We start from the raw sequence: 26,955 nt of genomic DNA, 5'->3' as shown, positions 1-26,955 counted from the left end.
ATTTAGAATCAACACCAGGGAAAGGAAATGCAGATCTAGTTCCTGCCCTGGGTCCACAATAACTGAATCATCTTGGCCAGGTACCTTAACACCTCTGAATCTTGGAATCTTCATCTGTAAATTGGCAATAGTAGTATCTCTCGTGAGATTGTTTAAAAATTCAAATGTGTTAATAGTTCCCGAACTCCATCGTAATCAGGGAGCCTATTTCAGAAACAATGACTTCACCTTTCTCTCTTGCCTGTTTATATTATGCTTTTCAAAGATACTTGGACTTTTATCGCTAATGCACAATGACCCCAATGCTGAGAACAGGCTGTAGGGAGGCAAGAGACAAAGAAGGGAGACATGAATCCACTGCTGTAATAAAAGCAAGAGGTGCCTCGGACAAGGATGGAAGCACTGGAAGCGATGAAATGAGGTGGTATTCTAGATATAGATATTTTAACTTTTTATTGTGAAAAATTAAAAACACACAAAAGCAGAAACTAGTATAAGTTCCCCTTCTTCCAGCAATGTATCCATCACTCAGCTTCAGAAACGTGCACACAGGACCAACCCTGGTTTCATCTTACCCCCATCCACTTCCCACCCAGCCTACCCTTATCAGATTATTTCAAACAAAATCATATCATTTAATCTACAAATCCTTCAGTATGAGTTTAAAAGATAAAAATTCCTTTTTTTTATAGAAACCACAATACTATCATTTATATCCCAGACATACAATCATTTCTTAGTATTAGTGTACAATTTTCCCTTCATATTTGTGATGTATTTCTTAACTTGATTTGTTTGAGTCAGGATTCAAACAAGGCCCACTCATTCCTTTGGCTGATATGTCTCAAGTCTCATTTAATATATAGGTCTTCTCTCCTTCTTTGATTTTTTTAATTTCCTTCCTTCCTTCCTATCTTTTGTCATTTATTTGCTGAAGAAAGCAGGTCATTTGTCCTACAGAATTTTCCCCCAGTTTGGATGTTGCTGATTGCAGTGCCATGGTGTATTTAACATATTCCTTTGTCCCAAGGATTTCCTGTAGTTAGATCTAGAGAATCTATCTGATTCAGTTTTGATATTTGCGCATGAATACTTTGTAGGTGGTATTGAATACCACCTTCAAGAGGCACATCAAGTGAGGGTCTGTCTTTTAATGTTAACCAGTAGGTGTAGCATGAAACATCCACACAAAACAGTGGTTTTCTATTTATTTCATTCCTTCTTCATTTATTGGAAGAATTATTCTCACATCAACTATTTGGCAACTCAAAGATACAGTTCCTACAAGAAAGGTGGCTCCAGATCCTTTGAGTAGGAAGTAGTATTTAGAGACTACAACCTGTGCAAGGAGTGCTCACTGTTATTGGATTGGTAGTTATTTCTGGGTCTTTTCAGTAGACAGACCTAGGAAATAACTATCTTTTTTAGAAAGGCAGAGTTTGTCATCAGTTTAAACTATTTCCAATTCAAATTTGGGTTTGCAGGGTTGTTACTTAACTTTTTAATTTTATATTTGTATTTCTCTTCTCTAATGTTAAAAATCTTTGGGGGCCGGTCCCAGTGGTAAAGCAGTTAAGTTTGCACATTCCACTTGGGCGGCCCAGGATTTGTGAGTTTGGATCCCAGGTGCGGACCTGCGCACCGCTTGTTAAGCCAAGCTGTGGCAGGCATGCCACATACAAAGTAGAGGAAGACGGGCAAGGATGTTAGCACAGGGCCAGTCTTCTTCAGCAAAAAAGAAGATTGGTGGCAGATGTTAGATTAGGGTTAATCTTCCTCAAAAAAACTTTAAAAAAAGAAGAAAGAGAAAAAAATGTCCCTAATAATGTTAACATAATTAGTTTTTGCTTTTGGAAACTCAGCCGACAGCCTGCTTCTCCAGCTCTTCTGATGATTTTACAAAGTATTTAATATCGTGTTTTAAATATCTTTCTCTGTAAACCATTTGGAATGCATTCTTTTGTTTGAACTGAACCCTGACAGTGTGAACAGTGTAAGCAGGAGGGGAGGAGCTATCCATGGTCTATGAAGTACCTGTGCAGCTACTCACAGTGAAACCAATGAGTGCAGATGATTCCCCAGTGGGAGAATTGTTGTGACCATGTTAAACAGAGACCTGAGTCAACTCACTCTCTTCTGTCTATGTATAAATCCGAATTCACCAAAATTTGTACTTCTGTTTTTCAACATTAATCCTTCTCCCTCCTTATTCTTTTCCCCTAAATCAGACCCTGGGGAACATGTCAGTTTGCCTCAGAGCAGGTACACAGGGTCTTCCCTTAACTATGGATCCTGGTTATGTTAGTGAAGTCTTTCAGGAGCCATCCCATCACCACTTCAGAGTAGATGAATCAGGAGTCCTGGGAGTGAGTGCACATGGGCAAGAAGAACTGGAAAGCTGGAACTTGTTGTCCACTCCAGAGACCTTGAGGGCTGCACTCAGCTGGGGGCTTTGGATCAGGGACAAGTCTTATGAGGGACATTCTCGTAACTTTCCATGGCTTCTTCATCCTTACAGCGGACCATTCCAGCTGAATCCCCTGAAAGCTGCCTCTTCACCTCAGAGTAGATAACGGAGGCACACTGGAGTGGAAAGAAGATAGAAGAAGAAATGGAAAGAGAGAGGGAGTATGGGGCTATAGGTAGTAGCAGAAGAGAAAATAGTCAGGAAATAAAACTCACCTTGTCCTCTAGAGATGTTCTGGAGGTATTGGCTGTGGAGGGAAAGAGAACCACTGAACTGTGGGCATCTGGATCCACCAGGAACTCAGTCTTTTAGCTTATTTCCCAGAGGCTGGGAGCCACTGGGCCCTTTCATTGACTGTCATGTTTTTCTAACCCTAAACCCCAACATGCCCTGTAGCACATGTGATTTTCTGTTTCATCATTTCTCAACCCAGCCTTCTGCAAATTCGTTTCAAGCTCCACTGATCTGTAAAGTCTTCCCTCAATACCATGCCAAGAAACCTTGCTCCCTTCCTTCACCAGATGTTGAGAGAGGATTTGTCTCTTAGTTTTAATTCTTTCCTCTCTTAGTGTATAGCACTTCCATCTCACCCCAACCTCAAAGTTCACCCCTGATTGCCCACCAAGTTCCAATTACAGCTCTTCATATGTATGCCCTCTTACATTAGCATATTCTAGTTCTTGATTTTATTGCCACAATTTCTTAGAGATGGAACCACAGTGAGAAAAAAGTTTAGAAGGTATGATTTGTCAGATCCCACATGGGAAATTAAGAGTTTCAGAGAAGAAGATAGAATCATCAAAAACACATAGTAATTTTATGGAGAGATAGAGCCTGAAAAAAAGATACATCCTGGGACACTTGAGGTTTCTCTTTTTCACCATATTCTTACTATAGACCTTTTGGGGTTATAGATCTTTTTAATGATATGATAGAAGCTATGTATTCTCTTCTCAGAACAATAGTCATATGCACGGAACTTTGCATACAATTTCAGGGGCTTCAGGCAAACCTTGAGGCACTGGTGAAGAAATCTTGCTACAGATCATTAATACATAACGTGTCTAAAATATAACTAGTCCGCCAACAGAGTGCTCAGCTATAACGGTATTTTGACAAATGCGTCAAGGACAGAGTGTGAAGAACAGGAAATGATCAGGGTAACTTTATAAGATGGACCCAATTAACCCAAGCAAATTGGTGGCAGTTCTAATCCCACCGTGCAAAAGACCCTGATTGGTGGAAACGGCTGAGAAATCAAAGTGAGAACAAACTAGGTGATCAGATGATATGTGTTGGTCAAATATAGTAATAGGTTCTAGAAACAGCAAATATAACAGCAAAACAGAAGACTTGGTCTTTTACTGGTTCTGTGACCTTGAAAATTCCTTAGCCTCATTTGTAAAACAAGTTTAGGTAAGATTACAATTGAAATTTCTAGTAGGTACAAAGATACTGGAGATTTTAAACTCCCAAGTGAGGTGCCATATGTAGAGAAGGCAACCTTTGAAATGGGAGAAAATATCTGCAAACCATATTTCAAATAAGGAATTTATATCCAAAATATATAAGGAACTCATACAACTCAATAGTCAAAATAATAATAATGATGACCTGATTAAAAAATGGGCAAGGGAAATAAATAGACATTTCTCCAAAGAAGACATACAAATGGGCAACAGGTATTCAAAAGGTACTCCACATCACTAACCATCAGGGAAATGCAAATCAAAACCACAATGAGTTATCACCTCACATCTGTTAGGATAACTATTATCAAAAAGACAAAAGATAAGTGTTGGCAAGGATGCAGAGTAAAAGGAACACTTGTACACTCTTGATGAGAGTGTAAATTGGTATAGTCGTTATGAACAACTGTATGGAGGTTCCTTTAAAAATCAAAAATAAAATGATCATATAATCCAGCAATGCCACTTCTGAGTATTTATCCAAAGGAATTAAAATCAGGATCTTGAAGAGATACCTGCACTCCCTTATTCATCATAGCATTATTCACAATAAGCAAGATATGGAAACAACTTAAATGTCCATTAATGGATGAATGGATAAAGAAAACGTAGATACATATATAATGAAATATTATTCAGCCTTTAAAAAGAGGAGAATCCTACCACTTGTGACAAGATGGATGGACCTAGAGGACTTCATGCTAAGTAGAATAAGTCAGACACAGAAGATAAATACTGTATGTTCTCACTCATATGTGGAATCTAAATATTCAAACACATAGAAGTGGAGAGTAGAATGGTGGTTACAAGGGTCTCGGAGGAGGAGAGAGTGGAGGCAATTGTCAAAGGGTACAAAGCCTGAGTTATGCAGAATGAATAAGTTCTGGAGATCTATTATACAGCATAGTGCCTGTAGCTGACAACATTCTATTCTATAGTTAAAACTTACTAAGAAGGTAGATCCTATGTTAAGTGTTCTTACTGCACACAATAATAATAATAATAATAATAAAGGGAGTGGAAAGAAATTTTGGGAGATGATGCATATATCTATGAACTTGATGGTGGTTATGGTTTCAATGGTATATACTTATCAATGGTATATACTTATCCCCAAACTTGTGAGTTGTATATATTAAACATGTACAACTTTTTACATGTCAAAGAAAAAAGTAGTGAACTCCTTATAATATGTTAGAATATGGATGAATTGCAAAACATTATGTTAAGTGAAAGAAGCCAGATAAAAAGACTACATTATATATGATTCCATTTATATGAAATTATAGAAAAGCAAAACTATAGGGACAAAAAGCAGATAAGTGGTTGCCAGGAGTGGGGCTGGGGGAGATTAACTGCAAAGGGACACGGAGGGATTTTCTGGGGTGTTGGAAATGTTCTACATCATGATGGTGGTGGTGGTTCTCTGACTGTATACATTTGTTAAAATTAATTGAATTGTACATTTAAAATTAATGAATTATATTGTCTATAGGTTATACCTCAAAAAGCTGATTAAAACAATAAATTTGAGCAGAATAGAAAATAGAGTGTATCCCACTAAGTATTGTCTCATATAGCTTTTGTTTCACTTATGTGTCAGTGATTGTGTGTGTGTGTGTGTGTGTGTGTGTGTACATGTTCGCCCTGGCTGACAATACAATTTGTATTTCTTATGGTGGATTATAATAAAAAATATTTGAAAGCCACCAATCTAGAGAGTTGAGAATTCTGACTCACAACTGGTGATCGGATCAGAATAGTGTTGCTGGGTTAGCACGGACCTGAAATGCCCAAGTGTTCCCAAGGACAGATGTGGTCCACGTGGCAGAGAGAACAAGCAGAAGTGTGGCCATCTTGGGTCCTGTCCAATAGCATTTACAGGTACCAACAGACTCCAGCAGCATAAAGCTGGATGTGATCAACTGGAAGTGAGGCCAGTGAAGGAGTCGCAAACAACTCTGGAATTAGAAATGTACCAGGTGTACCAAAGGAACTTCGGGAAGGAGAGACTCAGCAGGAAACCTCAGAAGAGACTACACATGCACCTCATAGGGGAGAGTGCCTGCTTAAGCATCTGGCAGGCCAAAGAGGCGGAAACCTGCTTCTAAAACACCAATTGGAGTAAGTCCTTTCCCCAGCAACCTCCAGACTAGTCAGGAGAGGCCAACCAAAGATACAGAGAAGAAGCCAACTCTACCTTGTCTTCCCTCTCAGCCCTACCATCGCCAGCTTCCACTCTGAAATGTGTCTGAACTAGAGATAGGAAAGTTTTGATTAATATTTTGAACTCGATATTCTAGTTACCAACTTGAGACTGTGACATAGTGTCCACTTACTGTCTATTACCTAAGAGAATAGAGAATTTGTCAAAAAGCCTTTGGCTGCCAGAATTTTCATCCTGAGTGCCTGAGAAGATCTCCCACAAAATACAGTATAAAGAGACTGTGAAAGACAGAAAATTTTTATAATTAAACCATAAATCTTGCTTGTTCAGTGTATTGGTTGCATGGATGCATTTTACGGATTAATTAAACGTATATATGTAAACATATATATACACACATATATGGATGTATATATACGTATACATTATACATGTATATAAATGTTCTCAGTACACAGTAGGTGCTTTGTTATCATTCATTAATTACTTAAGGACAACCTTCATATATACACCTTCATGATCACAGTATCTATCAGAAAGATGTTTAATTTTGTTCTGACCTTCAGCAAAGATATATTATGCATTTTTTAGTGTCTACCCTCTCTCTTCAGAGTCTAAGCACCACACTGTAGGGATTTTTATCTGCTTTGTTCACTGACTGACTTCCTATGCTTACAACAGTACCTGGCACATAGGACGTGCTCAATAAATATGTATTGAATGAACGAGTATAGTTTGCAGCCAGAATCTATCCCCAGTGACTTACTTTCCTTTTCTTCTCCCTGCTGAATAATCTGGATCTCAGAATATACCAAGTCTCCTTCTTTGCGGTGCACTGGAAAGAAAAAACAACACTTTCTAGACTGTCCCAGTCAGTGGTATGTGCTGCAGATGCTCCTTCCTAAGCATCCTCTCCACTCTTCTGGGACAGACTGTGAAGCAAGTATTTATTGGGAATGTCTAGGTGTGGGATACCTTAGGGAGACCAGGGACCTTTTCCAGACCTCAAAGCACATTATCTTTGCCTGGCTCAGGCTGTGAGCAGCTTCCTACTGGGGAATCCTCACCATTGCTGTACAATTGCTGCAGCTCCACTGCGGCAGGGCACGTGGGATGGGCGGACTCTCTTAAGCCTGGGGTGGGAGGACTCCTGTGAGACATAGAAACACACGATCATCCCTGGAACATTATAATATGCAGGAGACTGGAATAGCCAGAGAGAAAGGGGACTTCAGCAGACACCAGAGGACTGGGGACCCTGAATGGTTTAACTGGAGCATCAATATGTCTATATAGAGTCATACTGTCCTTTTAAAAGAAATCCCGGGGCTGTGGTATGGGCAGGTTCCCTGGGAACAAGGCCAGAGAGTCTCTGACATCACAGCAGCAATCATCTCACAGGTAGAATGATCACTTTCAATTGGTTAAAAAACCTGACATCATCAGGAGGTATTGTCTTCACCTCATCCTGTCAGGACAATTCAAGAAGCAATTAGACATAATCCATGCCCCAAGTCCCTGGCTGTAACCTAAGATGGAGACACTGACATAGACAGAAGAAGAAGACCATATTTTCCAAACCAAAGTTAAAGGCACAAAATCTGATGAAAACATGTGCACATGTGGAGCAAAAAGAAGATTATTGGAAAATGCGACTTTCCTGGTAAATCTGGAACAGATAGTCATTTTACACATAGTTATAGTAATATATTGTTTAACTATAGCACTATTTGCACCAGAAATACACTGTGTCAACCTAGAAAATCTGTAACCTTTGGTATCATCCTTTTAGATGAGTGGATGAATTTCAAATAAGAAGCTTATCTAAATACATGCAATCTCTATAACACAGACTATTAGAAGCTTTCTTGGAAGCTGTGAGTTTGGCTGTTTCAAGGAACGTGAAAATGGGAGCATCTAACCATAGGGACATAGAGAAATCACTTGACCTAATTTTGCAGCCCCGTAGTTCTGCATATTTTATTCTTGGAAAACCGCAAGGCTGAGGCCTCACCTGATTCTGTTTTTCAGAAAACCGTCTCCTGCAAAATAAAGCAAAGGCACGTTTATGTCAGCAGAGGGAGCACTTTCTCAAATACTACTTCACGCGCACATAAGCTGCCTAAGAGAGGTCACGGGAAAATTCAAACACGGACCCTGTCCCGAATTCTCATGAAACTTGATGTGAAAAAAAAATTGAACAAAGCATATAACTTACTGGGGACAGGGCCACATATTCCTGGGTTAAATATGCAATTATTTGAGACTTGATTAAGATTCAAGGCTGTGTCCATGTACCTCAGGAAGTATTAAAAATAACTGACTTCTGTCTTGTAGAGTAGTGAGGAGCTGCAGGTGGACAGCAAGGAGCATCTGTGGTCATGCCCACAGGAACCTGGGGCTCCAACTCAGGCTTGCTAAGGAGACTTGTGGTCAGAGGTCCAAAGCTCCCTATACCTAGCCCAGAGCAGGGCCCACAGAAGGCACTCAGAAGGACCTGGTGAGTTGAACTGAATTACATCAAGAGACAGAGTTGAAGGATGTGGGTGAATGTTCTAGAACTGAAAGAGGTCCTGTGCCTGTCTTCCACACCAGGTTTTCTGGCATCTGAAACCAGCTTGACCTGGGCTAAGGCAAGAAGCATTTGGAAGCACATGGTAGGTGGTGCCTGGCAGACGGAGAAACTCTCCCTCAGGTAGGGGAGGAGCTGGAGGGCTGACCTGTGGAGAGCAGGGCCTCTGAAGCATGAGATGGTAGGTTCAGGCTTTGACTCAGAGGAGTCTCTGAGGAAAAAGAATAGAGATTAGCCAGATCCTATTTCTAGTCACTTCTTTACAGAGCCTGTCGGTTTATTTTGATTGTCCATATAAGGGCGATTTAGGACAGGCTGACGTATCTAGTTGACCAGTCTGTATGAACCAAAGAAACCGCCCAAGTAAACTGTTTAGATAAAATTTTTGAAACTTACATTTAAAATCTTACTTCCTCCCCACCTTTCACTTGAGGCTTAGTAAACCAAACTAGATATAAGCAGCCCTCAACCACAGCATCTATTAAGAAAACTGCCCTTTAAAGGGTTTGAGTGTGCCTGTGAGTGTTGGGGTGCTGAGGTAGAGAATGGTGATTTGGTGGTTACCGAGGCTGCAACAAGCTGAGGTGTCCAAAGCAAGGGCTCTTGCAAGTGGTAGGAGAGAACACAAACCTGATTTCCTCTGGTGCCAGCAGCAAAACAGCAGGGCAGCAGCCAGAAGAATGCTGAGCGACACTCCAGTGGCTCCCCCGGCAATAAGGCCACTTCTATTCCCTGGAGGGCCTGAGGGAGAAGAGTCTGTATGAGCCCCAGGGGAAGAGATCTAGGGCCTAGAATTGCCACGATGCCCTGAAACCTTCCCTTGGCTTGACTGGAGTCTGAGCCCTGGGAGAGGGAGGAATCTAGAGGGTCTAGGACTCACGAGGGCTAGACCGGGGATGATGTGGCACAGGAAGTAGCCTTCTACTTGTGCGAGGCTCAGACCTGAGCCTGTACAGGACAGGAAGTAACTCATTGTGAAGTGGTAGAAGGCAAGAGGTTAAGAGTCCTGGTGGATTGTGGCAAAGGGGAAAAAGGTAGCCAGCTCCTTCCACTGATGAGTACTACAAAGCTAGAGTAATCAACACGAATTGGTACTGGCATAAAAACAGATACAGAGACCAATTGGACAGAATCTAGAGTCTAGAAATAAACCCATGCATATATGATCAACTAATACTTGACAAGGGAGCCAAGAATGCTCAACAGAGAAAAGATAGTCTCTTAACAAATGGCACTGAGAAACCTAGATATTCAAAACTAGATATGCAGAAGAATAAAACTGGACTTCTGTCTACTCCACTCACAAAAATTAACTCAAAATGTATTAAAGACTTATATGTAAGACCTGAAACCATAAAATTCCTAGAAGAAAACAGGGGCAAATCTCTTTGGCATTGGTCTCAATAATGACTTTTTGGATATGACACCATAAGCACAAGCAACAAAAGTGAAAATCAAGAAGTGAGACTGCATCAAATTAAAAAGCTTCTGCACAGCAAAGGAAACCATCATAGAAATGAAAAGATAATCTACAGAATGGGGGAAAAGACTTGCAAATCATATATCTGATAAGGGGTTAATATCCAATAATATAAGGAACGCATACAACTCAATGGCAAAAAACAAAAAAATCCCCAAATAATCCAATTTAAAAATGGGCAAAGGACATGAAGAGACTTTTTTTCCAAAGAAGATATATGAATGGCCAACAGGTACATGAAAAGGTGCTCAATATCACTAATCATTAGGGAAATGCAAATCAAAACCACAGTGAGATATTACCTCAGTCCTGTCCCAATGGCTATTAGTAAACAAACAAGAGATAACAAGTGTTGGTGAGGATGTGGAGAAAAAGAAACCCTTGTACCCTCGTGGTTAAAATGAAAATTGGTGCAGCCACTATTGAAAACAGTATAGAGGTTGCTTAAAAAATTAAAAATAGAACTGCTATGTTCTATTTTTATCCAACAATCTGGGTAAATATCCTAAGGAAATTAAATTACTACATCAAAGAGATATCTGCATCCTCAAGTTCTTTGCAGCATTATTTACAATAGCCAAGACATGGGCAACCTAAGGGTCCATCAATGGATGAATGGATAAAGAATGTATACATATATATAATGTATACATATATATATATATATATATATATATATGTAGGATGAATATTATTCAGCCATAAAAAGGAAGGAAATCCTACCTTTTGCAACAACATGGATGAATCTTGAGGGCATTATGCTAAGGGAAATAACTCAGACAGAGAATGACAAATACTGTATGATCTCACTTATATGTGGAATCTAAAAACTCACAGAAACAGAGAACAAATCTGTGGTTACTAGGCACAAGAGATGGAGGATGGGGGAAATAAATAAAGGTGGTCGAAGGATACAAACTTCCAGTTACACGATGAATAAATTCTAAGGATAGTAATGTACGGCACACTGACTAGAGTTAAGAATACTGTATCATATATTTGAAAGCTGCTAATACAGAATTTAAAAGTTCTTACCACACACAAACAGACACAAAATTGTAACCAGGTGAGGTGATGGATGTGTTAACTAACTTTACTGTGGTAAACATTTCACAATACATCCATATAGCAAATCATCACACTGTACCACTTAAATTTACACAATGTTATATGCCAATAATATCTTGACAAATGTGGGGGAAAAAAGAAAGGCACAGACTCTAGAATTATGTTATTGGGTTAGAATCCTGACTCTTCCACTTACTAGCTGTGTGGCCAGGGAAAATTATTTCATCTCCCTGTGCCTCAGCTTTCTTATCTGTAAAATGGGGATGATGGTAACTATATTAGTACTATTGGAGGTAGACTAAGTATGTGTTAATATATATAAAGTACTTTGAGCAGCTCCTGACACATGACAAGTGCTATGTCTATGTTAGTATTAGCTCTTATTTGTTGCCCTCATACTATGCCCTAGGCCCTCAAGAACTTCATGCTGCCCTCTGATCAGCTTAGGGGACACGCCCACAAATTAGGTCTGCTCCTACTCAGCATACTCCAGCCAACTTCAGCCTATTCTGTAGACTGAAGTGTTTCCCCCTGAAATTCATACATGGAAGCAGCCCTAACTTTTAGAGATGGGGGTCTTTGGGAGGTAATCAGGTTTAGATGAGGTCCCTCATGATGGAATTAGTGTTCTTAGAAGAGACAACAGAGATCTCTTTCTCTCTTCCCCCTCTCTACCATGTGAGGACACAGCAAGAATGCAGCTGTCTGCAAGCCAGGAAGAGAGCTCTCCTGCCAACTTGACCATACCAGCACCCTGATCTCAGACACAATCTCATACTTGCAGCCTCTAGAATTGTGAGAAATAAATTTCTTGTTGTTAAAGCCACTCTGTCTATGGTATTTTGTTATAGCAACATGAGCTTCGGCAGCCCACCTTAGCCTAGTACTGCAGGCTAATTCAGAGTTTCTCTCTTGCTAGAAATTCTCCCACTTCTAAAGTACAGAGATTTTGCATAAGGTCCATGAACAAAAGAGATTTAGGAAGAAATTTCTGCTCTATCATACATCAACTCAATCCTTGACATTTGCTTAATCCCTGAGATCATCTGTTTCCTTAACAGACAATGACATCTGCCTTGCAGGGTAGTTGTGAGTGTAAAATGAAATTACATGTGTGAAGTAACCAGTTCACTGTCTGGATCAGAGGAGGCTAATTCATTTTTATCCCCTTAACCTCCAAAAGGAAGGTAAGTAATTTTACACTTGGGTGTGAATGACCCTCAGATTCACTATTACCCTATTCAGGGATTGCAAGCTTTGGGCTCTCCAAGGTAAGCTTTTCAGTATAAGAGCCTTCCTGGAGAAGCAGCACTCCTACCTCCAGTGTCACTCTGGATTTAAGGCACTCAAGAGCCTTCAGGGAGTGCCCTTTGGGAGCTTTCAGCTCTGCTATCTTCTCTTCCCCTCCCCAGCTGCTTCTTGAAATGACATTAAAATGACACCCAGCTTAGTCTCTGCCCTTCTCTGCTGGGAATTATGCTCAATGTTGCTGTTCGCTAAGAAATTTTGAGGGTGACAAGCAGACCCTTCTGTGGCACCCTTATGTGGGAAAACATGTCAGTCCCCCCACCTACGAAGACCCCGCTTGATCACAAGACTTGCCTCCAGGGAGTTGAAGGGAAAACTGCACAGCAGCTGGGCCATTAGCATAGCAAGCCCTTCCCAGAGCCACTAACCAAAACTGTTGAGGTTCACAGTTCTGTCAGGGCTGACTGCTGATATAAACAGCACAGTTCTATGCTTATTTAGCCTGGTTGACGCTAGGCACTTGACTATGGGGTACTCCCTAGGAGAACTTTGACAATTCTTTCTCTGAGCTAAATGATTGCATGGAGGATAAAATCTGGGCTGCCTGGTATAAGCTTTGTGAAGTTATGCAAATTACCAATCCTTTCTGAGCTTCACACTCCTTTTCTGCAGAATAGAGATAATAATATCTTTATCTTCTACGATTGTTACTATGATCAACAAAAATGATTTATGTAAAATTTATTCATTCAACAAATACTTATCAAATGCCTCATATGAGCTAAACACTAGTCCAGGCACTTGGGATACAACAGTGGTCAAAATAAAGACCTACCTTCATGACACTAATATGGGAGGAGTGAGAGGAGACAGCAAAGACTACATGGCATGGCAATTAGTGACATGTGTTGTGAAGAAGAATCCAGCAGGACCTGGAGAGGGAGCACCTTGGTGAAGAGCTGCTAGGGTGGTTGGGGAGGGTCTCATTGAACAGGGGATTAGTGTTCTGGAGGAATTGAGGGGGTGAGCATGAGGATATCAGAGAAGGGCAATGCAAAGGCCCTGAGGTGAAAGTGTGACCAAAACATTTGAGAAAGAGACAGAAGACCATGGTGACTAGAGTGGCAAAGGTGAGGGCAGAGTGGCAGGGGACAAGTCAGAGAAGTAGGAGGGCCAGATCATCAGACCATTGAGAAGATGTTGGCTCTCACTCTCAAGGAGATGGGAAGCCAGGGGAAAATATTGAGCAGAGGAGTAATAAGAACTGACTTATGATTTAGAGAGGTCATAAGTGATCTTCACAAGAATAATTTCAGTGGAATGAGGCAAGCCTGATGGTGATGGACTTGAGAGAAAATAGGAGAAGTAAAAAGAGTGGGTAGAGAAAATTCTTTTGAGGAGTTTTATTGTTAAAAAAAAAAAAAAAGCAAGGAATTCTAGCTTTCCCGTAGCTCCTCAATAAAAGTTAGCTTTATTGGATATCGAAGGATGCAACTTACTCTGAGATAGAGGAGGAATTTCAATTAGTAGAAACCATTTCCTGAGTGCCAAGGGAGCTGAGTGGGAACTTGGCTTGGCCTGTGTGGCTTCTTGGGGAAAAAGGAAGAGAAAGAGAAAGACATAAGCTAGAACTGTGGGATCCCAAAGGAAGGCTTGTCTCCTCAGTGGACAGAACTAGGCTCTGTATCTGCTCTCTTGTAAGTTTCCTGACCTGCATACAGTTGGGCACTGAGACCCTCTCAGGCCTACAGTAATGGAGTGTAGGAATGTCTGTTACTTCAGTCCTTCAGACTTGAGGAGACTGGTTTGATGTGCCGTGGATGATTTACTGAAAGCAGAGTATAGGTGACACTTAGGATGATAGAGCTGTACCCTACCGTAAAACACTGTTAATGAGTTAAAGCTGTTCTTTGAGATCAACACACAATGGATCAGAGTACAGGCACACAAAATCATCTCCAACGTGTGAAATGGCTCCTGGCCAGCTTTGCCTTACTGTACGACTTCATCATAACCTGAATTATTAATATTTGAACGGAAGAAATTGTCTATCACCACGGAAGATGGCAAAATGGAAATAGAAAAAGGAGGGTCACAAAGATAGTGTTGGTTATGCCCACTCCTAATTTGAGAAAGCTGAGAATAAATAAGATCAATGGAAATTACAACTTACTTCTCACGGTGATGTTCACTACCTCACTCCGGATGTGGCCGTAGCCATTGTCAGCTGTACAATAGTATTCCCCAGCATGGCTCTCGCTGGTAACAGGTATCCTAAGCTCTGCCTTCTGAGAACGCTGACTTTTCCTCCCCAGACTCTCCTTTGTGTCCTCTCTGTGCCAGGAGAATGTGGTGTCCCCTGTGCCTTCAGCCACGGAGCAGACAAGGATCAGTGTCTCCCCTTCAACCACGTGGCCCTCTTGGGGCTGGGTCTCCAAAAGGACTCCAGACACAGGGATTCCTGTGTGCACACAAGATGACAAGTGAGGGCCTGGTGTGGGAGGGCAGGGCTGGGATGTTGGACAGGGTCACCTTTTATGTCACTTTAAGATATATTCTTTAGCAGGTGCCAGCATTGTAGCTCACAGACTGGATTTTGGACCTAGAATATCACTAAATGTAGTAAGTTTTCCATCCTGATACACAAGGCTCCAGGAGAAAAAAGATGGGCTATCCCTGGAGAAGCATTTAAGTTTTGTCTGATGTCCTAGTTGGAGGTCTGGATTGTTTTGAGAGATAGGTAACAACAATAGTGGCCATAATGGCACTGGGCTGGATCACATCCATTTCCAGAAGTCCTGCTTTGGTACCTAAGACAAGCTGATATTTATTGTGTTTATCTTTGTATGTATGCATGTATGCACCTCCTTCTTTTCTGCTTTATACATCACAGGCACTCATATTACTATTTGTTGCTACTGATTAAGAAAACATGGAAGATTATCTTCTAAATAGTTTGCCCCAAGATCTGGCATTCTAGAATCTGCCAACTCAGTAGCAGGGCCCCTTGTTTTCTTGTTTTTGTTTTGTTTTCCCCAACTCCTGTATCTAACTCCATGAAGCACCTCTATCATTTTGAGGCTATAGAGTGTCAAAGGAAGACTGAGTTTTAAAGAAATGGAGTTGGAAATGAAATTCTGCATTTCTTTTGTTACAGTACTTCACTTCTCAGTCTAAGCCTGATGCTTCCACCAGGATGGCAAAATCCATCTGTACTGGGCCGTCCCTACCCACAAAGGGCCAAAGAGTAGTCAGGGAAAATACCACAGCCCCACCCAGCCCACCTGGCTCTCCAACACTCACTCTGCACCTGGATCTGCAGTGGGAGGCTTCGTTTGTGGACGCTGTGGGTCATTGTTTCAGCACCACACCAATAAGATCCTGAGTCTTCCCTCCAGATGGTTGTGATCTGGAATTCTGGGGACCTGCTCCAGTCTGAAAGGATCACCTCGTTGTCTCTGAAGAAGACGAAGTGAAGCTGAGTGTCTGACCGCTCTAGAGGGAGCTGTGTTTCACAGCTCAAGTTTACAGAATTCCCCTCTGTAGGCTGGGAGGCTGTGACTGTCAGCTTTGGACGTGGAAATAGTTCTAGAGAGAAGAGGAAAATCCAGTTCTCAGCATGAGGGTGTTTAGAGCCCCGGGAGAGGTAGGCTTGGATTCTCAGTCCTAGGAAACTTCAGACACACAGCAAGACAAACAAGCTTATCCAATCCTTTATCACATTTTATTTAAGTCTAATCACTCCACTTTCTCTGCTTCCTAGAGGACTTAGGCTTCTCATTTATTCAGAGTTTTGATATCAACCCATAGATCCCCTCCTGTCACACCCAGTTTCCCGACCCTGACATTACTAAGCAAATCTAAATGAAAGGAAGGGTTTACCTTGAATTTTAATAACTTTTGTACTTGATCTAAACATATAATTTCCTTCCACAGATCCAATGCACTGGTAATAGCCACCATTATTTGAACTTGCTTGTGGTATCAGAAGATCCAAGGTTTTATTAGAATTAGAAATAACTTTTCCATTGTAAGTGTACTTCACAGCAATCAGTTTCTCTTTCCCCCTTTTCTTGCATCTCAGAACAAACATATCACCTTCAAACACAGCATCCGGGGCTTGAAGGATGAGAGGGTCTGGAAACCACAGAGAAACAAGACATGTCATTCAGGCACTCCGTCCTCTGTGTATCTGGAATTACAAAGGTTTTGCTGTTTTCTTCTTTTCTCTTCCACAGGATTTAGTCTCCTGACCCAAGGGTGCTCATTTCCTTTCAAATCAGTGACACACTTCAGATACAATTCCTAAATAAATCCCAAGCACATCTACTTAATCATTCAATGATAGATTAAAAATATAAGGATTCTCAAACAGAGAGGAAAAGCTGAGAGGAGGTGTGATCAAAATCCCTGATGTCATTGAATATGGCAAAGATCAACACCAGCTTGCTCATCAAACCTCAGAGCAGGAGTCATCCAAGTGGTAGCTTTTAGCGAAATAGCACGGGAAGTATTACAATGCATTGGAGTCTGCTATGTGGCAGGTTTATCATCACAGACACAAATCCAGGCTGGAGGGATAGTGAAAGTGGTCTGCTAAGGAAATTCTCTGCTCTTTGAGATTAGTTCTACCCTTTCTTTCTTAGATGACAGCAGTGAATGCCTGCTCCTACAGAGCGATGCCTGTGGAGTGATCCAAACCATTGTCCCTAAAGTAGGCAAAACAGGACAGGATGAGATAGGGTGTCAGAAAAGTAGGAGTAAAGAAGGGACTGATACTAGGACAGGTGGGGACACAAGGCCTGAGGTTGGAGATTTTCCCCTCTGAACTCTTGTTTTATGGCACTTTTCACTTTCTATTTTGTGCTCAGTACATTCATGTATGTGTAACTTCTCCTGGAGGAAGTCTGAGAGCAGGATCTCAAACAGCTTCATTTTTGAATCCCCGAACACCAACTCTTTTGCTATGTAAGTGTGCAAGAATGTTTTCATATTAGACATTTGAACTCTAATATCAATAGCAGTTTGGAAAATACTTATAGACCAGGAAGGAGAAGGTGAAACTGAAAGTAACTGCGGTCAAGGGTTAGAGCGGAATGAAAGCCTCAGTTCTTGGAGACTCCAAGGAGCTAAGATGTACCAAAACCATTCCTAAAGTTTTAACTAATTCTCCTTCTTTCTCACCTGAAGAAAAATGCAAGCGCACAGGGTTACTTAGCTGTGAGCCCTCGGCCTGGCATCTGTAGTCTCCAGAAGAATGGACCTGAAAGGTGTTTCCTAGGGTTTCGATTTGTGTTTCTCTTCCAAGGAAGTGACGATACCATTTTATTTTCTCTGGTGCATAGAAGTGAAATCCATCGCAAGTCAGATTCACAGTCTCTCCTTTGAAGACGGTGGTCCATGGAGGATGGAGAGAAATCGTGGGTTTGGGTGCAGTTGCTGAGGAGGAGAGAAATGAGTCTGAGGTGGAGGTGCCTGCAGTCCCCACTACAGAGGTTTGTGTGGGACAGACTGGAGGACCTGGCTTTGGAGAATCCCTAAAAGGCCTTCTGGGAAGGGTGCTGTTTCCCCAGGTTGCAGGTTCTCCAGCTGTGCCTGCCTACCCAGAGGTATGGGGGCTGCTCCATGGTCCATAGGAGCATGTTGGCCTTTCAGAGCCAACCCCAGCAGCACCGACTGACCATGGAAGATCAGTGATGGGAGGCTCACAACCCCCTTACCTTTCCCAGTGGGCCATGTCCTCAAGTAGCTTCCTCCTGGATTCCCTCCTTTCCAGGCTCCTGATATTACAGACTCCTCTCTAAGATGAGCAGTTGTGTGCCATGGGCATGTGGTGGGCTGGCGGTTGTGATAGAGGGAGCGTAGGAATTTGGGGATTGATTATGCACTTATGGAAAAGGGTTTGAGCTGTATTTTTTACCAACAAGAAGTAGATAGAGGAGAAGGGAGCAGGCTGTTGTCCGAAGTGAGAATTATATTTGAATAGCGACAAAAAGTATGAGTGCTGGGGGGAGGGGACTAGGTGCTCCTATCTCCCCAATCCTCAAAGATACTCTTTCATGACAATAAAATATGGACCTTGCGTTAAATCAGGCTTTAAGATCTTTGAAACACTGACGGATAGAAACTGGAGAATGTAAAGGTAAATATAAATTGAAAATAAGAAGTTTAACTCTCCCTGTTGAAAATAAGGGAAAACTCTTCTCCCTCTCTCCCTTTTCTTTCAGAATTCCTTACAAATGATGTAAATCTTTATAAAGGCTGAATAAGCCCCTTGCCAGTCTCACAACTCAGGAATGTCTTTCTCAAGAGGATCCATCTTTTCAAAATGCAGACATCTAGGGGAATAGCTCCCCTCTCTCCCACTTCCTGTGGGAGGATGACAGACTACATTTGGAGGGCACCTTGCTCCAGTATGCAAAACTACCTCCAGGCCTAAAGACCTGAGAAGTTTATTCCTCCTTTGTATGAAAGCCAAATAGTTCACACAGGGGTGGTCTCCCCGATTATCATGAGCTATGTGTGACAAAGGGTGCTGTCAAGACCTCTTAATTGAGAAATAGTTTAATCTTGAAAACATGTCTGTAATGGGGTCGTATCTGCCTGGCTGTACAGGAACGCCACATTCGTCTCTGTCTCCGCAGTCTCTTAGTGGATTGCGATGCACATCACATTCCGGTTTAATGCTTACTCAAGAAACAAGCATTTTTTCTTTAATCCTTTCTGAAGAGGATTTCTGGATTGGGATAAGATTTTGTTTATAATTATATTTCCCCGAAAGAAACTGTTACTGAGGCTCTTATCTAAGTGTTTATTTTCTGAGTTTTGTAGTTGTGAGGTTGTGAGGGCTAGTAACTGAAGGCATCCCGAATATACCGCTGTGGCATAAAAATTATTTTGAGCTGAAGGCATTTGAGAGTAGATTTTATGTATGTGTTTTTACTCTGAACACCCTTATCTATCTGAAAGCAGGGCCTCCCAAAAGAACTCAATTATCATAAATTGCCTCCCCAGGAGCAACCAGGAAGGATTAATTCTTATCACCAGAGACTGGAAGTGCATCACACCTAAATAAATATTGTGACAAAACTATCATAGCTCTCATCTGTTCTCTAACGGCCTATTTATCTTTCCTAAAAGCCATTTGTTTTCCCCTAAGTGCTCTTCTCCCTTTCCCCTTTCGCTATTCAGATGGTATATAAGCCCCAAATTCCACCTGCCTCCATGGCTCACATTTTTCTTTGTTCTCCTGTAAGTAGTGAATAAAAATCTCTCTTTTCTCTTGTTAATCTGTCTTTGTCCATTTAGTTTGCAGGCCCCTATTATAAAACCTAAGAAGATAGAGGAAAAATGTTTCTTCTCTGCCATAACAAAAATAATTACAACCCAAATTATACATGATTGGAAACATCTCCTCAAACATCCTTCCCCTTTATTGCTACTACCTAGCCTGCTGAAAGATCAGTGCCTTGATAGGCTAATCTTTCACAGGACATACAGCAAAAATTGATGGCAAAGTGATATTTAAGATTTTGTGAAGATGCAGTAACTCATGAAGTTGGTAGAAGTTATGTGGGACCACTGCTCTGATGGCTCCCAAAGTCACTGACAAGTGTAGTAATAAGGCTCTGTTAACAATTGAAGAGGAGAAACCAATGATAGGGAAAATACTTGTTTGGCTTCTGAAAGTCAGTCCCAATGCCCTCCTCTTAAGCCTGTTGCCACCGTTGGGTTTGAAAAAGTGAAGCACTGACCTTCCCAGCTGTGTGTTCTGGATAAAGAGATGTCAGAGGAATAAAACTAGGAGTGGACTAGGGAATGGAGATTCTGGGGAAAGTTTTTCCTTTATGGTGGAAAGAGAGAGCATACTGGGAAGCTCTTTTACAGTGTTAGCTTCCCCTGCCCCCCTCCACCACTTCCTGCCTTGAACACGGTCAGGATGCCTGAAGCTGTGGTAGCAACCACATACCAAAAAAAAAATCAATATTAGATTCATGCTTTGCTCTAGAAATTGCCTATGATAAGCTAAAGTCTGTGAAGTAGAAAATAAAACAAATTATTTCCAATTGTATTGTTTTTTTTTAAAAAATAAAATCTCAATTTTGGGTTATGTAATTTACTATAAAATTTTAAGTGGAATCACTTTGTGTGTTTTTTTCTTAGTACCTTTACACTCAGATCAACGTCTACATTTAAGAGCTTATAAGCGATGGCTTTTTTAAAGTTTGAGACATTGTATATTCATAACTTTCTGTGGAAAAACTAGCCAAAGTGGTGTTTTAGTTATCTCAAATGTGAAGGAAATACTCTCCCTCTGTTTGGAGGCAAAAACTGCAGAGTAACCTGGATGCTTGTTTCAAATGAAGAAGCTAAATGTTCTGTTTGGTAATGTAAAACATTCACGTGTCTCTGCAGACATTTTTCTGTCTCTCTTTAGAGGTTGGTACAGACTATCCTGTGTCCCCAGTGGGTATGGGGTTGTTTCTCCTGAAGGGAATAAAAATCCCCATTATCTCTATCCTAGGAAGCACCTGGGTTTAGGGACACAGGGACTTGGCAGTAGGTCCTATACTAGAAGAAAGAGACTTCCTTTGGTGTATGCAGCCAGATTCCTTGCTGGTCCAGATAAGCTGGCCCTGCCGCGCACTGGTGGCCCTATGGCCAGGAGGAAACATACCTTGTCAGGGCCCTCATGAGGTTAGAACTGAGTTAATGGGTTCTGAGATTAACCACATCGAGTAGCTGATGTACAACACTCTCTGTACCTTATTTCTCCATCCTAGAACCATTAGTAAAGTCTTGCCAAGTTGCAATCTCTTCCCAGTTAGTCAGGGATTTGTGGGAAACGGAGCGTATCCACAGCACTAAGGGGGAGAACTGTAGACCCAGGAACTGCAGGGGACAGTGTATATCAAGGGGCTGTGCAGCCCCCAGGATGGACTCCACGGGCTTGAAAGAATCCACAGGGATTGGCAAAACACTTGGAGACAGCTTCCAGTAGAAAGCCGGACTTTCTCCTGACAAGTAGGATGGGGGCTCAAAGTCATCATGATTTGAGTTATTAATAGGAAAATATCTACAAAAATGCTTAAGTTCAGGATAAATTGGTTGATATAGTTAGGGCAGTGCTTTGTCAAGCTGGAGCTAGGAAACGTGGAGAAGCAGGCAAGTTGTTTGTACCCCATCCTCCCCCACTGAGGCACTGGCTTATTTCTATGCTTCCCCTCTCAGGAGTTTATGCATTCTGTCAGGTTGGCTAGAGTCTCGTGTCAGGTGGAGGCACCCCCTCTCTTTGATCTCCATGACATGTATCCTAGGCCCCCCAAGTTCATCGAATACAATAACAGGTTTGGTCCAAGAGTGTAACTCCCAAAGTCTTAAGGTCAGAATGATAAGACAGAGCAATGGTTTCATATGCTTGTAGTCCTCAGGAAAAGGATGCAGACACAACAAGGCCTCTTCTTACAAGTGTTTGAGATAGAGGATGGTTATTAGGATATCTTGAAACATAAGAAAGAAAAGAGAAGGGGTACTTACCAAGTTGTCCACTGACTGGAGCTGCAAAAGTCAAGAGCCAGACATCAGCATAAGGCATGGAGCCCCAAACCACTCCATCCTGAGAGCTCACCTGCCCACATTCTTCTTCCAACTAAGAGGAGGAGAAACACGTCCAGTTCCACTCACTCAAGAGAAGCAAGGTAATGCCATGGCCAAAAGTTCAGGCTGTGAACTCAGGCAGAAACAGCTTTGAATTTCAGCTGTGTGATTCTGGGCAAACTATATAAAACCTCCGAGGATCACTTTCCTCATCTGTAAAATGGGGACCATAAAAGTGACCTCATAGTCTTGTTTTAATGCGTTCAATTAGCAAGTCTTCAATTACTGGTTGCTGTCATTGCGTTTTGAACACTGACTGTGGCTGCTGCTGAGACTTGGCTTCACTATCTTCTTGCCTGGAACGCTGTTCTCCTCCTTCAGTACCAAAGTCACGTCACACCTATGGCCCAGATGAAATCCCACCTCCCCCAAGAAGCCTTCTCAGATGCCCCTAGGCTGTAGCAGCCTCCCTCTTCTCTCGACTCAGAACACAACCATCGCAGCTCATTTGGAACTTGTAATTGGACATGCAGTGTGGGTTAGTGCTTAAAACCATGGTTCCAATGTTAGATTATGGATTTGAGTCCTGACCTGTAACTGTTCTACTGAAGGAAACTTAAGGCAAGAGACTACCTCTGTGCCTTAGTTTCCTTATCTGTAAAATAGAATTTATAGCAATTCTAACCTACCGATTGTTAGAGGATTAGGTAAACTAATACATCAGATATTCTTAGAAGTATCTGACATAAGGCTCAGCAAGAATTAATTATTATCAGCAAACATTAATTATTATCACCCACATTATCTTATGACACATTGTGTAATATTTTCTTCTACTGCCAAGTCAAATGCTCTTGCATTTGTACTTTTATTTCCTTATCAGAGTGTCAGCCATTGTGGGCAAAGACTGTGTCCTCTATGTCACTGTGTTCTCCTCACTGCCCAGCATTGTGCAATGTTCATATACCCATTCATCTGCTATTTAGTGAGTTCCCATGATGCGCCAGCCACACTAACAACTCTTCCCTCAGTTAGGGTTTGGAGATACAGCTGAGAACAAGACAAACATGCTTAATAAATATTTGGTGTATGACTGACTGACCGGTCTTTATTTCCCTAGCTTGAGCTACTAGGAAATCTGTGCCTCATTTATATAAATATTGATAAATAGTACAAAATTAAGGAAGAAAAAAAACAAAGGGAAACCCTCTTATTTCTTCTCTTCTCAGGCTCTTTGCAAACATCAGAGCAGGTTTGATCTTAGGTACAGAGAAGGCAATAACTATTTTCAGCAGATCATTCTACACCTGCTCACAATTAGGACATGGTCCTTTTAAAATGGTCTCAGTTCATCTTTCACTCTGGTCTTCATGACCTGTGATTACCAGGGTAACTGAATCTAACTGTAGCTTTATTTATACATGGAAAAATAAGCCCACTTTTGGAATAGAAAGAATTTTCTGTAGGCAGTTAAAAGCAAATGATGAATACACTTTTGGAAATCAATTTTTTTCTTCTCATACCATTAAATCAACATCTTCCCCCTTTGTTCATTTTCTACTGTTCTTAAATAGGAGTAAAATCCCTTTTATCAGCAGCCCAGAGGAGAGGCCTTTGCTCATGGAGAAGCTCAGATTTCTCAGCGAGCAGAGGCTTCCTCTCCATCACTTACCAAGGAACAGCAAGGATGCCCACAGTAGCATGGAAGCCTGCTCTGGCAGCCCGAGGAGGAGCAGTTCTTAGGAGACAGGCCGGTCCCCAGTGCTGGGTAGTGAGCTCAGCAAGATGCTTCTCTGAGTATAGCTGGTTGCGGTAATGAAGTGAAAAGAGGAAGTAGAGGAATCTTTCTTAAAATACCAAATAGCATGTTACCCAGTGTAAGAGAATCCCAATAATGAAAATCAATACTTAATAGAATTGCTTAAGTATTGCTTTGACATCTTGGTGTGAATAGCTTCTCAAGGCTTTGGTCATCATGTTTTCAGAACCCTCCATCCTCTGTCTTCCAAGGAAACTGCAACTCATTTGCTCTGCTACCAGATACTAGGCAAGACTGCAGCCCTCTTGAGATTCACATAATCTAAGGATGTACCTGAATCACTCCAGAGTTGGAGAACTTCTCATTCAATGAAGAAATACCTGACTCCTGATGGCCTCTGCTGGACCACTCCAGCTGACCATCTATATTTGATGAAGCATTTGAATCATAGGACTACTCACGCCTTGTCTGACACATATGAAAATATCCTGACTCATCTATCTCAGAGAAAGCTACAAACTTTGATCTGGGTAGGAAGAAAACTGATGAGTAAATTATAACCCCATGATGCTCTCCCTGGAGAATGGACAGTACAATTTTTAACTTAAGGTAATAGAATCTAAAATCTGCTACAAGAATGTCTCGACAAATACATATTGATTGTACAACTGTATGTTAGGCATTGTGCCAGTAGCTGGGAGTATAGTGGTAAGAAAACTCAATAAGCTTTCATTTTAGTGGGGCAGACAAAGGCAGCAGGGAGTTAAATACAGAGTAAAAAGTGCTTTGCTGGTCCAACAGAAGGAAATCTGACCCAGTTCTGGGGAAGCAAGAAATGCTTCACAGTGGAAGTAACATCTAAGTTGAAAGGATATCATTCTAGCACTGAGAGCTGAGCATGGACAAAGATGGAAGGCAGTCATCATCACCATCATCATTACCCTCATGATATCCAGAAATAAATGATCCTTGACCTTCCTATGAGGGGAGGATAATAGACATAGGATGAATTATGAGTGGTCTGTATTTCTCTATTAAACAGCATTTTTCCATATAATAATTTTTTTCTCTAACTAGTTTCTGTATTGAACATCAGTTGTATTCCAGGTAATGTCCATGACCTTAGAAGTATAATGAGATGAATAAAATGTCTCCCTTAAAGACTTAAAGAAAAATGTGGTAAGGCCACAGTAGACATAGATACAGGGTACCGTGGGAACATAAAGAGTGTCAGGGTGGCACCTAGTCCTTTGTCACAGCCCTCTGACCTTTCTGTCAAATTGTGGCTGACTTCATTTGTCTCAGGAGGGGTGAGACATGACAGACCTGGATTCAAATCTTGGCTCCTCGTCTTATTAGTTAAGTGACTGGTCAAGTACTTAGCCACTTTAGACTTCAATTTCAACATAGTAAAAAGGAGAGAAAAATAATATCCACTTTGGGGATGTCAATATTGATGTACGTATGAATGCAACAATGATGCAGAACTCATGGCCCAGTACCAGGCACAAGGTAAACACTCAAGAAATCATTATTATTATTTCCAGACCACAAACTGGAAAGCACTTTATGATTGGTATAGTGTTCTACCAGCAAAAGAGTATTTTATGTAAGATAAAAAGAACTCAAATATTATTGCCTAAGGATTGAGGAGGAGTTGAAATTGCATCTTCTGTTTTCTTGTTTCAGCATCAATTTTGTTGAAGAATGAATTTCAATTAGCAAATAAAACTTTACATTTATGACATTATATAGGATGTGCAAACACAAAAATCACGTTTACAACCACCATGTAAAAGTTTAAACAGTTTAAGTCAGTCAAGTACTATTTTGTTGTTGTGTTTAAGTCACTGACATAAATACCTCGGTTGTTGGTGCCAAAACCATGGTTTTATTTCAAAACATCAGCCATGGATGGCAATTTATTAGGCAATTGCCTGACTAATCAGGGTTATATTAATTATATTAGTGAGGGACAGTAATACTTATATTTAGTGACAATGTAAGAATGTGAAAATTCTGAACTTTTTTGTACATAAAAAAAGAAGCATTTAAAACTCTACATTTTAAAAATAAAATTTAAATTTTGGAATAATTTTAGACTTACAGAAAAGTTGCAAAGATGGTACATAGAATTCCCATACGTCCCTCACCCATTGTCAGTTTCCCTTAATGTTATTATCTTGCATTGTAGAGGTACATTCGTCAAAACTAAGAAACAAAGGTTGTCATGTTACTCTTAACTCCACGCTTTACTCAGGTTTCACCAATTTTTACACTAATATCCTTTTTCTCTTCCACTGTCCCATCCAAAATACCACACTACATTTAGTCATCTCTCCTTAGTCTCTTCCGGCCTGGGACAGTTTCCAAGTCTTTCCTTGCTTTTCATGATCTTGATGGTTTTGAGGAGCAGTGGTCAGATATTTTGTAGTGTCCTTCAATATGGGTTTGTCTGATGTTTTTCTCATGACTGGACTGGGGCTATGGGTTTTCAGAAAGAATACTACAGAGGTGTACTTCTCATCACATTGTATCAGGGGATACAGGATATCAACATGACTTATGGCAAGTGCGGTGTGTCTTGATCACTTGGTTATGGAAGTGGATGCCAAGTTTCTTTAATGTAAAGTTACTATTTGTCCCTTTCCAAACTCTGTTGTTTGGAACTAAGTCACTAAGTCCAACTCACATGCAGTGGGTGTGGCTGGGAAGGGTTAAATTCTCTCTCTTTAAGAAAGATCTGTCTCTTCTCCCTCATTTATTTACTTGTGAGTTTTTTCATTCATTCAATCATTTGTTTGTATCACAGTGAACTTGAGTATATTTATTTTATACTTTGGGTAATGATCCAATGCCACTTTATTAATTTCATTGCTCAAAATGTTTCAGGTTTGGCCATTGGGAGCTCTTTCAGCTTAGCTCCTGTTTCCCTTTGACATGCCCTCGTCCTTTTGCTTTCTTGAGCACCTCCTGACTTTCTGGCAGTACAAGATGCTCTATGCTCATCTTGTATGTTCCTGCCCCTGCTCTGGAATCAGCCACTTCTTCAAGGAGCCTTGGATCCTTTCAATGGAGAGTGGTATTTAGAAGCCAAGATCTGGGAGCAGGGTATGTTTTTTAGTACT

At 41.1% G+C, this 26,955-nt stretch overlaps 1 protein-coding gene across 7 annotated transcripts; it reads right to left on the bottom strand.

The window, feature by feature from the left end:
* Positions 1 to 436: 436 nt before the first annotated feature.
* Positions 437 to 23,885, bottom strand: FCRL4 (Fc receptor like 4). Of its 7 annotated transcripts, none has more exons than XM_008532664.2 (13): positions 23,741 to 23,885; positions 22,009 to 22,029; positions 17,656 to 17,910; positions 16,354 to 16,608; positions 15,775 to 16,059; positions 14,645 to 14,932; positions 9,306 to 9,416; positions 8,824 to 8,886; positions 8,118 to 8,145; positions 7,171 to 7,253; positions 6,870 to 6,938; positions 2,683 to 2,714; positions 437 to 2,583 (listed from the first exon to the last, which is right to left on the bottom strand). In XM_008532664.2, exons 1-13 carry the CDS (start codon positions 23,769 to 23,771, stop codon positions 2,458 to 2,460), a joined length of 1,647 nt encoding a protein of 548 aa, XP_008530886.1. In that variant the 5' UTR covers positions 23,772 to 23,885; the 3' UTR covers positions 437 to 2,457. The 7 variants fall into 7 exon arrangements, with proteins under 7 accessions (XP_008530886.1, XP_008530891.1, XP_008530892.1 ...); XM_008532669.2 differs by having other exon boundaries at positions 16,354 to 16,663; positions 23,741 to 23,860; XM_008532668.2 differs by having other exon boundaries at positions 1,196 to 2,583; positions 16,570 to 16,608.
* Positions 23,886 to 26,955: the final 3,070 nt, after the last annotated feature.

This window comes from Equus przewalskii, unplaced genomic scaffold, assembly GCF_037783145.1.
Source record: "Equus przewalskii isolate Varuska unplaced genomic scaffold, EquPr2 ChrUn-7, whole genome shotgun sequence".
NCBI lineage: Eukaryota > Metazoa > Chordata > Mammalia > Perissodactyla > Equidae > Equus > Equus przewalskii.
This window is presented reverse-complemented; position numbering and strand designations above follow the sequence as displayed.